Source organism: Macaca thibetana, chromosome 11 (genome assembly GCF_024542745.1).
Source record: "Macaca thibetana thibetana isolate TM-01 chromosome 11, ASM2454274v1, whole genome shotgun sequence".
Taxonomy (NCBI): Eukaryota; Metazoa; Chordata; class Mammalia; order Primates; family Cercopithecidae; genus Macaca; species Macaca thibetana.
The window spans coordinates 67,755,062-67,767,340 of record NC_065588.1 but is presented as its reverse complement, the minus strand read 5'-3'; the positions used below and the strand labels follow the sequence as shown (position 1 = coordinate 67,767,340).

Genomic DNA, 12,279 nt, shown 5'->3' with positions numbered 1-12,279 from the left:
CTGTGGCTCTGGCTTACTAGACTTTTATCTGTACTTCTCACTACCTGGAGAGAGAGAGAGCAGTAGAAAGAACAGACATCAAACCTGCTAGAACCTTAAAGAGTTGATATTGTTTCATCAGTAGTTTGAGGGCAAAGATCAGACTCACTCAGGAACCAAAACAATGAAGGGACTTTTCTAGTGTTGCACAGCAGGTCTGTAACAAGTGGGCTTAAATCTCACGTCTTTATCCTTCACCATGCTGAGTGGACTGACGAACGCCCACCCACTTGTGACAACTATACCCTCTGGTTTCAGGATGTTGATATAAGGACTCACTGCCTTCCTCAGCAATCTTCTGAATCTGGCATTCCTTCCGAGAAGACTAACAAGCACTCATCCAAAACGTTGGTCATCGGAAAGTGAGCTGTAATTTGATCTAACTTCTCACTCAGTATGGTAGTTTTTTTTGGTATACAAGAGACCTGATGGAATCTTTCTTAGGTAAGCCAAATCTGTCTCTCTGAATCGTTCACCAGTTGGTTCTTGTTCTCTTAAAGAGTAAGTCAGCTTACTCTATGACTGTTTTTCAGTTCTATTAAGTGAAACTTGGGTTTTAGTCCTAGTTCCTCATCTGTGACCTTCGAAAGTCACTTATTCTTCTGACTCTATATTTTCATTGGCAAAATGACAAGTCCTGCTTTGCTCATTCCATAAGGCTGTCAAAAAAGGGAGAAAAGACAGGATCCATTTATTAAATACGTACTATTCAATACTTTTCAGGTAGTGTGATGATAACTTTATATACACTGAGTTATTAGTATTTCCAATGCTATGAGACTGGTGGTATGATGCCCATATTTTTGAGGAGAAATTTGAGGCTGAAAAAAAATTAAATACCTTGTCCAAGGATTACACAGATGGTAACAGAAGTAGGATTTGAACCCAGGCCTGTCTGGCAGTTGAGTTTAATCATTTTACTATTTGGCCTACTATATGGCTGGTACTTAGAAAAGCACTTAGTAAATTTCAATTATTCAAAGATTTTAAATATTTTCCTTTAGCCTGCTTTTCTCCAGGTGATACATTCTCCATTTTTTAGGCTATTATTTGATAGGATATCATTTCCCTATTCCACTCACTGTTTCATTCACTGTTCTCATGGAGTAGCATGTTTTCAACATTCCTGTAAAGTACAATCTCTAGAGTGGAAAGTCATGTCCACAATGGGTATGAAACTGTATTCCATGATGCTTCTCCAGCCTATCACATGCATTTTCTGCCTGTTTCTGAAGTTTTATCATCCTACCCGATAGGCTTCAGGAACTTGTGTGAGATGAATGAGTCAGTGTAGAATCTGAGTTCAACATCTTTAGAAATGTTCATAAGGACATTGAAATGGGGATATGGCTACACAGCCCCTCCCCACTTCACTTGCAAGGAAAAGCGACCATAACCTAATTGTAGTTAAGGGTCTCTGTGGCCTGAGACAGAAAATGGTTAGTGTTTAGTGGCCCGTAGGAAGACAGTCTCTTTTATCTGCATAGTGGAACTATAAAATCAAATCTCCAGTACTGAAGAGCATGAATGGAACTAGTAGGGTCACAGCAATCCCGTCTATTTGTCTAGGACTTCTTTCTCATCAGATGGGCCCCTGAACTAAATGTGGTAAGATTAACAAAGAAGTAGGACAATGTTATTTTTTCATATGTTAAAGTTTTTCTGGTTCTAAATGAACAGGGTGTGGCTACTTTTGTTTCCTTTTACTACTTCATTTTTCTATTTTTAGCCAAAACTAAATGAGTAGATGTTTTTTATTTCATATAAGAATGATTTTCTCTTCAGTAAGAGTTGAACAAAAATTGTGTGTGATAACAGCCACCTAATTTTTTTTTATTAAAATGTCCTTCAAAATAGTTTGTCATGGGTGACATATGAAGAGAGGGACTACAGATGATGAGTTTTTTGATGTAACTGGTTAAATTCAAAAGCAAAGGTAGCTCCATCGTGAGCATAAGGTCTTAGCTTAAAAGGTGGCTTTCCAGAGAGGCCTTTCTAAAGCAGCACACTAATCATTCCCAACAGACTATTTAAAATAGCTTCATTTCCTTCATTTGTGTTCCTATCAGATATTTCCATGGTTATATTTGTTTATTGTCTATCTCCCCTCCACTGGAATGCGAATTCCAGACCTTGTTTTTTGTTATCCCCAATGCACAGAATACTGCACATAATGGTGCACAGTATTTGTTGAATAAATGAACCTGTTTTTGGAAACAAAATTGTTACTCCCTTACTTTAAGCTAGTTCACAGTTTATGGTTTTTACAAATTTGCTCCATGGTTTGTTCTTTACTGTTGTTCAATCTGTCCCCTTCTCACTGTAGATTTATTTATTTGTGGATGTAATTCAAGTTCTTTCTGATTATGCTATATTAGAGTGAAGAACATTTATCAGATGTCAGTGTTTTGCGTAAGGTGTATTATGAGTAGTGTTTTGTCAATAAAATAATAAAGCCTGTGGATTTATCTAAAGAAATAAGTTGCAGTGAATTTAAGTATCTGTTTTTTTTTTTTTTTTAATTAATTACTGTCTTGTGTTTTCTTGAGTGGGAGACAAAGGGGCTGCCAGGACTTGTTCCTGACTTTGGGCAAGTATATTAAAAATATTAAAAAGAAAGAATGAGATGCATTGCTCTAGAGGCAACTTTTATATCTGCTGCCTGGGCTAAGAGGTGTGAGAGTAGCAGGAGTGAGCTCTTGTTTCCGCTGAAGATAAGCCAAGCCAAGCCAAGCCAAGCATGGACTGCACAAGAGAGGATCCCATTGGATACCTCTTAACTAGGTTTGGGCATGTGGTTAAGTCTGATGGGTAGGTGGAAAACTCAGTGCCAGGTACCCTGTGGGTGCTCCGTAAACATGTTAATTTTAGCAATAATACTGTGCCTCTTACCAGTACTTGATGGTTTCATTTTGCAATCCATGCAAGGAGGGTGGGAATCACCACTGGAGTTGGTAAGGTCTGGCACAGATGTCTAGAAAAATAATTTCATTTCTCATGTTTTTGGGGATGGGGACTGAAGGGGAACAGTGCGTTTCTTTGTGCCCTGGGAATTGCATGTCCTCATGTTTTGGCCTTGACATAATCATCAAATGAATTATTTAAGGTTGATTTGTTATTCATATATTTCTTTCTAATTGTGAGGTTTTTTTCTTACATTGCAAAAGAGGTTTGAGACCAAAAAAAGTTCTAGCTTATAAAATCCAAACTATCATAAGCTTCACAACAGTCAGGACAAAATGGCATTATCAATCATAAACAATTCAGGAGTTGGTAATGATATTTTGATTTGTTTTGTGAAATATTGATTTTTTAAGATAAGTCCCATATATTTAGAGTATTAAGAACAAATATTAATACTTAAATAGCAAAGGTACTTATACTCCAAAACTTAAAAACATTTAGGAGACTATATATCTGCCTGTGGGCTCAATAAATAGACTTGAAAATATTTTGTTTTATAGTCACATTTTATTACAAATTTATTTTTTACCCAATAGAAAAGCAAATTTAGAATCTATTTACAAGTACTATATATTTACATATATACAGTTCATGAATTTAAAGAAAATGGACAGAGAAATGCAATATATATGGAAGAATATGCCACTGTACAAGGTTTATTATCATTATCATGGTCCTTAATGTTACTGAACCTTTACTATAGTAATAAATACAGTTCTATATTTACACATCTTATAAAACATCTCATAAATGTATTTTTTCAAATCCAAGTTAAAACATCTGATCAAAATAAACATGCTTATATAAAAATAAATCTACCTAACAACCATTTGGTTTGGATGTATTGAAGCTAATATAGGATAATAGAAGGTAAGAATTAATACTTTGACTTTTCTTATTTAATAACTTGCTTCTTAAAATACCTAACACAGTATTAATATCGAATAAGCAGAGAAGTAATGTTCCTGACACAAGTGGGTTATCCAGAGAGAACACAGCTAAAACCAAGCTAAATAAACAGGATAATATGTTACTGAGTCTCTTGAGTCCAAAGTGGTGTCAGATATTGGGTTTGCCAGAGCTGCTAGAGAGGCATGTGTGAGAAGTTGTATCAGTGGACTTAATTTACGTCATGTGCACATTTGATCATTAAGATACACATCGGTTTGAATCAACTGATAAAACCTCTTGCAAAAATTATTTACTAACCCAGGAAAAAAAAAAAAAAAACAACAAATTGCTTACTGTCTTTTCCAGGTATGTTCATTGCTGGCAGTGGAATTCCCTTCTGAGCTTGGGGCACCAAGGAGTTAAAAGCAAATCAGATAAGACATACATCACCTGTGCATGATTGCCTTAGTAACAATTTAAGAATTTCGGTCAATTTTCCTTTCAAAATATTTGTAAGCAGTTTTATTCCATGAGGGTGGAACCATCTAGTGCTGATATATAAAACCTGGTATCTCTAAAAATGATCTCAATATGAGTGAGTTAACAATACCTTACATTATCCATCCAAGGGATTGGTGCCTTGGAAGGATCCTTTCTGAGGAAAGGCAAAGGAGGGCTCAGATATCTTCACATGGTCATTAGAATGAAATCCTATGGATCACAGCCTCTACCTAGTAATGCAGTTCATTGAAAACCCTTATTTTCCTAGTTCCCCCAACAACCTCTTGAGTTTGTGGGTTTAAATAAACCCATTTTTGGAAAGTAAGTGGGTTCTCCCTCCTCCCAAAATGATTACATTGGTGAGTTTAAAGAGAATGCAATTCAAATCATAGAGAATCTTTTCTAAAGGAAATTTCAATCCGCTTTTTTGATCTGGGCTCACTTAAATAGTGTGACCAATCTATCCCTTAGCTGAACAAATTATAGAAGCAGCATTTAGACTTATATTCACTCTCAAGTATCAATAGGTTTTCAGCCTTTTCTCACTAACTGAGAGATGCTTTTTTGGTTTTTAAACCGAGTTTCACCTCAGCTCTTATTAGTTACTGCTCTGATATACTCAATCTCACATTTTCAGGTTCTCAACTTTTGAAAACATTTTCTTTCACATATTAATTAGAGACATGGGACAAATGCCACAGAGGAAAGATGGCAGCTCTCAGTCACTGGATAAGCTGGTGATGGCACGGAACTGGGAGGCAGGTCATAAGCAATGCTGGAGCTGGTAAAGGTTACCAAGGCTTGGGTCGAGTCACAGGACTGTTTTTCGACATCATCAGAGTTAATTGACATCAGGCTTGGGTGTTTTGATCTTGTCCAGAAGTAGGTTTGCTTTCCCAGGCTCACCAGATCCTCCTTAAAGTGAGGATTGAAGAGGATGTAGAGAAGGGGATTGAGACATGCAGGAAGTGGGACTATCACCAGAAGGATAAACTTAATTACTTCAGGACTGATAAATGTGAGGTTTAGTAAAGAGGAGAAGGACAAGAAAGCCACGGGGCAGTATAGGATGCAGTTGGTGAAGAGCAACAGGGCAACGTGCTTCACCATAGAGCAGTCCCAAATATTCTCCAGGTCTCCCTTGTCCAAATTGCAGTAGAGCTTGGTGTAGGCAATGGTCATCATGAGGAAGCAAAGGGAATTGAGCAAGATGAGAGCGACCATGTAGCCCGTGGTGCTGGGCTCCCCAAAGGGCAAAGGCAGGCAGAGAGGGGAGGCGCCATACTCGCTGCCACCCAGCAGGGGAACTGCGGCCATGGTCAAGGCCAGCAGGGCGCAGAGCAAAATGATTACTTTCAGGCTAGAAAAGGGAGCTTTCGTTTCAAATTTTGCAGAACATTTCACAGAGAACCCACGCTCCAGGGCTGCCAGAGTAAGCAGGAAAACAGATGATTCCGAAGCAAAAATGGACAAAAAACCAATGACTTGGCAACCGACCCCATTCTCCCACCAGGCACCATGTCGTGCAAAGCTGCCAAAAGTGAATGCATCCACACCAGCCAGCACAGCACTGGAGACTCCCGTGAGCATGTTCACCACTGCGATGACCCCAATTAACAGTTTAATGGGGGAAATGTACAGAGGAGATCTGAAAACTGTTGAAGTCACCAAAGCATTACAAGTAAGTGCCAGAACTGCTATGGTCCACACTCCAATTCTGATCAGCCAGCCATCAAGCAGGTGTTCACAGGGTTTGAAGGGGCCTAGAAGTCCAAGGAAGGAAAAGATTGAGTATCAAATTAGGGTTTACAACTTTTGCTGAATTACCCTTTTGTCTCTTTATTTAGGATGCCAAGAGATAGTGGTCAAAAACAGCCTGATAACACACAGTGCCCATGTGCATGCTCCACTATCTCAAGCCACTGTCACCCTGGATCTTCTGCAGCACTAGCTGGGTGAGTACACCAGGTGCTCCTGTTCCAGGGTATTGATGGAGAAATGAGAATGGAGAATTTTGATCACTTGATTGAAGTCCCTAAGATACAGCTGTGTTGGCGCCAGGTAAAAAGCCAGATCTCCTGGACTTTTCATTACATAACTTTTCAGAATATTTCCACAAGTTTCCATAGGCAGACAAGGAGAATCCCAGGGGAATGCTCCATAATATTATGAACGTGCGTTTCATGAAAATATCATCTTAGTTTTAGATTAAAATTTGAGGTTAGGGAGCAAGGAACAATCTATTCATTAAAAATAAAATATCAACTCTTCCTAGTTGTCTTTTTTCAACTGGCTCATCCTGTTTTTTGGAATGGGACAAACTATTAAGTGAATTCAACTTCACTTTCCTCCCCTCCCTTCCCATCTCTTCCCCTCCCCTTCCTCTTTCCTTTCCTTTCTTCCCTTCCCCCCTCCTCCTCCTCCTCCTTCTCCTTCCTTCCTTCCTTCCTTCCTATCTGTACAAACTATTATTTGCTTTTACCAAATAGTTATTTATAAGAAAAACCTAAGTCACTTTCAAAAGTCGGTGATTACACAAAACAAGATTATAGCATACTATTTCAGGGTAAATTGCTAATATCATTTTAAAAATTACATATACCTCTAACAGCATACTTGATTCTTTAGTTTACATTAAGTTAAATCAAAAGTCCTCCCACCTCAATCCTATTGGCAAGTGAAAACTCCAGGGAATGAACATTTGTATTTGACAGGCCACTATGGGGAGGGTTACTGATGAGCTGCATAGCTGGCACAGATTTGGCTTTTAAAGTATAGCTGCATTGTTTTTCATGGACTCAGAATCAGTGGTGCATACTGCTGTTAAGGAAGTTTTGATGCCTTTCTCACCTGGGGAAGGTGAACACTGCACTGAATGAAGGGCTTTCAGGTCTTCCTCAAAGTCAAGCAGGAAATCTTCAAGGTCACGTTCATCTGCAGGCACAAGAAGTCCTGGAATGATTAGTTCTGCCTCTCTTTTCAAGGGACCAAATCCCAGAGTGGAGAGTCCTGGGTTATTCTGGAGACATGAACTGTCACAAATTCCTTGTGCTCTAGCTTTCTTGCAAGTCCCTTATAAAGTTGCCTTTGGATGTTCGACTCAAGCTGCTGTGACATACTATTCTAGTACAACTGAGGATGAGGGAGAGTGACCCAAGACTCCGGGTATAACATCTAAACTCTCCCATTCTGCTCTTGTTCCCTGCAGCTCATGATGTTCCCACACTGAAGAGCTAAATTAGAGGAGGCTATGGGCCTCTTCATTCAGAGCAGAAACCACTTTATCCAAATTTCTAACACTACAATAGCTATAGTGCAAATGTTCTAGGCTATGTTCTCTGAACACCAGAGGGAGAATCAGATACAGTAAGTTTCAATCTTCCCTGGGGAATTCTGCATAACGGAGGACAAATCAAGTAACTACTTGGTGCTTGGTTTAGCTATCCATGAAATAGGAGTTTTGTGATCTAACATATTTCCCCAAAGACACAGATTTAATTGGTCTCATGTGGGAATTGGGGACCAATATTTTTTAAAAGTTGCTATGTGATTCTAATATGTGGTCCAGGGTTTAGAATCACTGCTTTTGAAAATAAACTCCATGAATGACCGTCTCTCTCTGTTGTTCATTGTGTGCTTTCAAGGCCTAGAACAGTGCCTGGCACAAAGTAGGCTCTCTAATAACTTTTTGCTTGTGTTTTTATTTTTTGAGTGAACATTTTTGAGAGACATTAGAGTGGGTGAGGCAGGAGGAGCAAAAACTGAAGCAAGAACAAGAACAAGACGCATGCTGTGGCCTAAAACAAAAAAGGCAAGGACCAAGATATCAGTTCCTTAAACAGATACGCAGACAGGAAAACCTGGTAAGGTTATCTGCCGACAGACTGAATCATACTTGCTTTGGAATCAACAAACCATTAAGGCCCAAAGGGTGAGAAGCCATCCTTCTGTTTAGTCTGTTTAGACTTTGTGCAAACTCGCAGGGTTGGCAGGGAAGGCAGGGGGTGGTGCCCAAAGCGCCTCCTCATTACCACAGGTGTGGTTTGAGAGGCATTGTTGTCTGTTTAGGTAACGTCTTAATTCAAGGAAAGCCAAGCTTTACAGACATTATCTCATTTCACCTTCTGGACAGATACCCCGGGGTGGGGTAGGGGAGGAGAATGATTTAGAATCAGTTGGACAAAAAGTAGGATTCTTAAGCCCTTCTGCTGAAATACGAAGGAATCTAAAATGTTTATATCTTTCACTCCTTCCAGGCCATAAGAATGAAAATGGATTTTGTCTTCTGGAGAAAAAGGTTCTGAAGTGTGTATGAAAAAGGCATCCTCCGAAATAGCACCCTTTAAAAAGCTGATGGAAACACCATGTCAGTAATCACCCCTGAGGACAGTATATGCTAAGCGGGAATCTAATTATAAATATAAATATAAGAATTCACCTACAGAACAGATGAAATTTTAGAATGAATCCTGAGCGAAGTTTTCTCTTTCTCAGGTAGTCTTTAAAAAGTGGGATTTATTCACAATTTGCTGAGGTACAAGGACTTGTCTGAAGTTCAGATAATCTGTTTGATAATTATTTTTTTCTTTTTTTTTTGAGATAGTCTTGTTCTGTTGCCCAGGCTGGAGTGCAGTGGCGCAATCTCAGCTCAGCTTGCTTTGGAATCAACCTGCCTCCCGGGTTGAAGCGATTCTCATGCCTCAGCCTCCCAAGTACCTGGGATTACTGGTATGCGCCACCATGCCTGGCTAATTTTTTTGTGTTTTTGGTAGAGATAGGGTTTCGCCATGTTGGCCAGGCTGGTCTCAAGCTCCTGACCTCAAGTGATCCATCTGCCTTGGCCTCCCAAAGTGTTGAGGATTACAGGTGTGAGCCACCACGCCCGGCCTGTTCGATGACTTTTCATCGAATGTAATTCATTTTCATGTGTTCCATCAAACACAACACAATTTCATTACCATGGCATAGCAAGTCCTACCTTGAACCTGAAACATTCCAGCATCTTTCTTATGAAGGTCGTCCATACTGCTGTTGTCACCTTTATTCCATTGATTAGAAATCTTATAGGCATTCTCACACACTCCAAATGCACAGCACTGGTAAGCATAAGGCATTTCTATAATCCTTTAAATGAACAAAACCCAAACAAAAAACACTTAAAGAAACGGATAATTAAATATAGTATTCATCTTCTTTCACCCAATTATTCTACCTTTGGATTTTAGCCTAAATAAACAATCAAAAATATAAGTTATGGGCATAAAGGTGTTCATTACAGTGCTATTTATAAAAACAATGAAGTTATTAAAAATGATCACTATGAAATCTTAATTGCTGAAGCTGAGGGATGCAACTTCCATTACTCAAATGATGGAAAATTTCCAAAATAAAAAGGTTAAAAAAATGACTGCTAGGAAAAATTGTAGCAACATGAAAAACTGCTTATGGCAGAATAAGTGACTAAAATATGACATCTATTTCTATGCACATTTTGAGTCTAACAATTAAAAATGCACTGGAAACAAAGCTTGGAAGGAAGTAACTTAAAAATGTTATTTGGGGGGCATTTTCAAGATTTTTGTTCTTGGATGCTTAACAGAGACTTGGAAAGGTAGACTTTTGGGGAAGTGGGGCTGGTTAATGAGTACAAAAATAGGAAGAATAAATAACACCTACTATTCAATAGCACAACAGGGTGACTGTAGTCAATAATAATTTAATTGGGCATTTTAAAATAGTGTAATTGGATTGTTTGTACCTCAAAGGATAAATGCTTGAGGGGATGGATACCCCATTTTCCATGATGTGCTTATTACATCTTGCATGCCTGTATCAAAACATTTCATATGCCCCATAAATATATACACCAACTATGTAACCATAAAAAATAAAAACATTAAAAATTTTTAAAAGATTTTTGTTCTCTCTTATAATTTCCCAACTCTCTTTTTTTTTTTTTTTTTTTTTTTTTGAGACGGAGTCTTGCTCTGTCACCCAGGCTGGAGTGCAGTGGCCGGATCTCAGCTCACTGCAAGCTCTGCCTCCCGGGTTTACGCCATTCTCCTGCCTCAGCCTCCTGAGTAGCTGGGACTACAGGCGCCCGCCAAACTCGCCCGGCTATTTTTTTGTATTTTTTTTAGTAAGACGGGGTTTCACCGTGTTAGCCGGGATCGTCTCTCGATCTCCTGACCTCGTGATCCGCCCATCTCGGCCTCCCAAAGTGCTGGGATTACAGGCTTGAGCCACCGCGCCCGGCCTATTCTCTCTTATAATTTCCCAACTCTCTTTTGGGGTTTTATTATTTTCGTAATTTTAAAAGTATGTAAAAACTACCGTGGGTTAAAAAATACACAATCTTTCAGGATACCTCTTTGTCAATAATAAGCATAACCAATTTTAAGCAGCATTACGTCCTCAAACAAATATTAATTTAGTACATTTTATTAGATACATACAAGCTAAATTAAAAATCGTAAACAAGAGTAGAATAATGTTATAATGTTATTTAATGACATGCCCTAGTTTATATATATCCCACGGATCAATGGTTTTCAAACTCCTCCAATGAACTCTGATTCTGGGAGGCATCTTTGAGAAGGAAAGGAAATATGGTCAGGAGGACACATTTTCCCACTGCAGGGCTTGTCCTAACAATGCTCCAGGGTTAGGAGACTTGAGGGCATGAAATGCAATTCAAAAGGGTCTCACGACCTCATAAATTTAGAACACCACTATAATACATCTATTATTTCACATGACCACAAATGCATCTTATTAGTTTTAATGACAAACTCACTTGAGTTCTGGAAAGTTTTCAGATGATATCAAGCTCTGTAAGGCATGATTTCCTGTTAATTTTAAGTGAGTTAAACCATGTAACCCAGTTACAGGAAAAGACGACAGGAGGTTGGACGATAGGTCCCTGCAAAACATCAAATAACAATTGGCTTTTAGTCTGTGTTAGCATAAAACATTTATGTTAAAAAAAACAACAACCTAAAGATCGTTAAACTACTCAATAAAAACTTCTAAGCAGCGTCCTTACTCTTAACGGTAAAAGTAACCATTTTGGTTTAGCTAGGGATAACTTTTCTATTCACAGTCAGGATTGCAGGGGAGAAAAGGTTTTAATTGTATTCAAATTGTTCTATATTCAGCTTCATTTTGTCAGGTGGGGACGTCTAAAATCAAGGGGAAGGTGCTATATTTAATTTGAAAAGTGATGCTGACTAGATTAGAAGTGAGAAGTAAAAAGTGTAGGGGGTGTATTTACTCCTGTTCCTCTTCTAACTTCTGTCTAACCAATTTCTTCTTTCTTTATTAGATAACAGATGGGGAGAGGAAGGAGCAAGAGATGGGAAGTTGGAGCAGGGAAGGGACGGGAAGGTTCTCTATCAGTCAAAATGGCATAAAATAAAATGGAAGCCCTTCAGACCTGAACTGACATCTTATTCCATTCCACCTGATTACTCAGCAAGAATAAAAAACTTTGGCTGAATAATGAGAACCAGGTGTCACCCAGATCAATTATCCACTTAAGGGCCCATGTGGCCCTGGAGGAGCAGAACTCCTCCTTGGCTCTGACAAGCTCTAGGCACGGAGAACACAGAGGGCAGGTCATCTGCGCATTTCCAGCTTCTTCAACAAAACCAACTTTTAAAATTAACTAGATGGTCCCCAATTATTAAGAGACATGGCATAAACAAGTTATGGAATACTCACAGCTTTATTAGGGATGGCAAAGTGGAAAATGCATTGGGGTGAATAATAGCAATTTTGTTCCAAGCCAAATTCCTATTTTGAAAAAAGGCAAATGAGAGAATTAAATAGAATCAAGAACATGTGAAGTTTTATCATAGGCATTCAGTCTTCTACCAAAATTAA

The 12,279-nt window shown here is 38.7% G+C and overlaps 1 protein-coding gene and 1 long non-coding RNA gene across 3 annotated transcripts in view; one reads left to right on the top strand and one right to left on the bottom strand.

Annotated features, from left to right (window-relative positions):
- Nucleotides 1-256: 256 nt before the first annotated feature.
- LOC126931703 (uncharacterized) lies at nt 257-6,825 on the top strand. Its single transcript, XR_007717903.1, has 3 exons — nt 257-483; nt 5,909-6,076; nt 6,243-6,825. It is a non-coding gene; the product is annotated as an uncharacterized LOC126931703 (long non-coding RNA).
- Nucleotides 3,491-12,279, bottom strand: part of LGR5 (leucine rich repeat containing G protein-coupled receptor 5) — a 147,244-nt gene continuing 138,455 nt past the window's right edge. For both annotated transcript variants that reach the window (XM_050750061.1, XM_050750062.1), the window contains 5 exons: nt 12,118-12,189; nt 11,192-11,317; nt 9,374-9,519; nt 7,246-7,329; nt 3,491-6,158 (listed from right to left, as the gene is read on the bottom strand). In XM_050750061.1, coding sequence (XP_050606018.1) covers nt 5,071-6,158; nt 7,246-7,329; nt 9,374-9,519; nt 11,192-11,317; nt 12,118-12,189 — 1,516 coding nt within the window. In that variant the 3' untranslated portion in view covers nt 3,491-5,070. The remainder of the gene's footprint in view (nt 6,159-7,245; nt 7,330-9,373; nt 9,520-11,191; nt 11,318-12,117; nt 12,190-12,279) is intronic.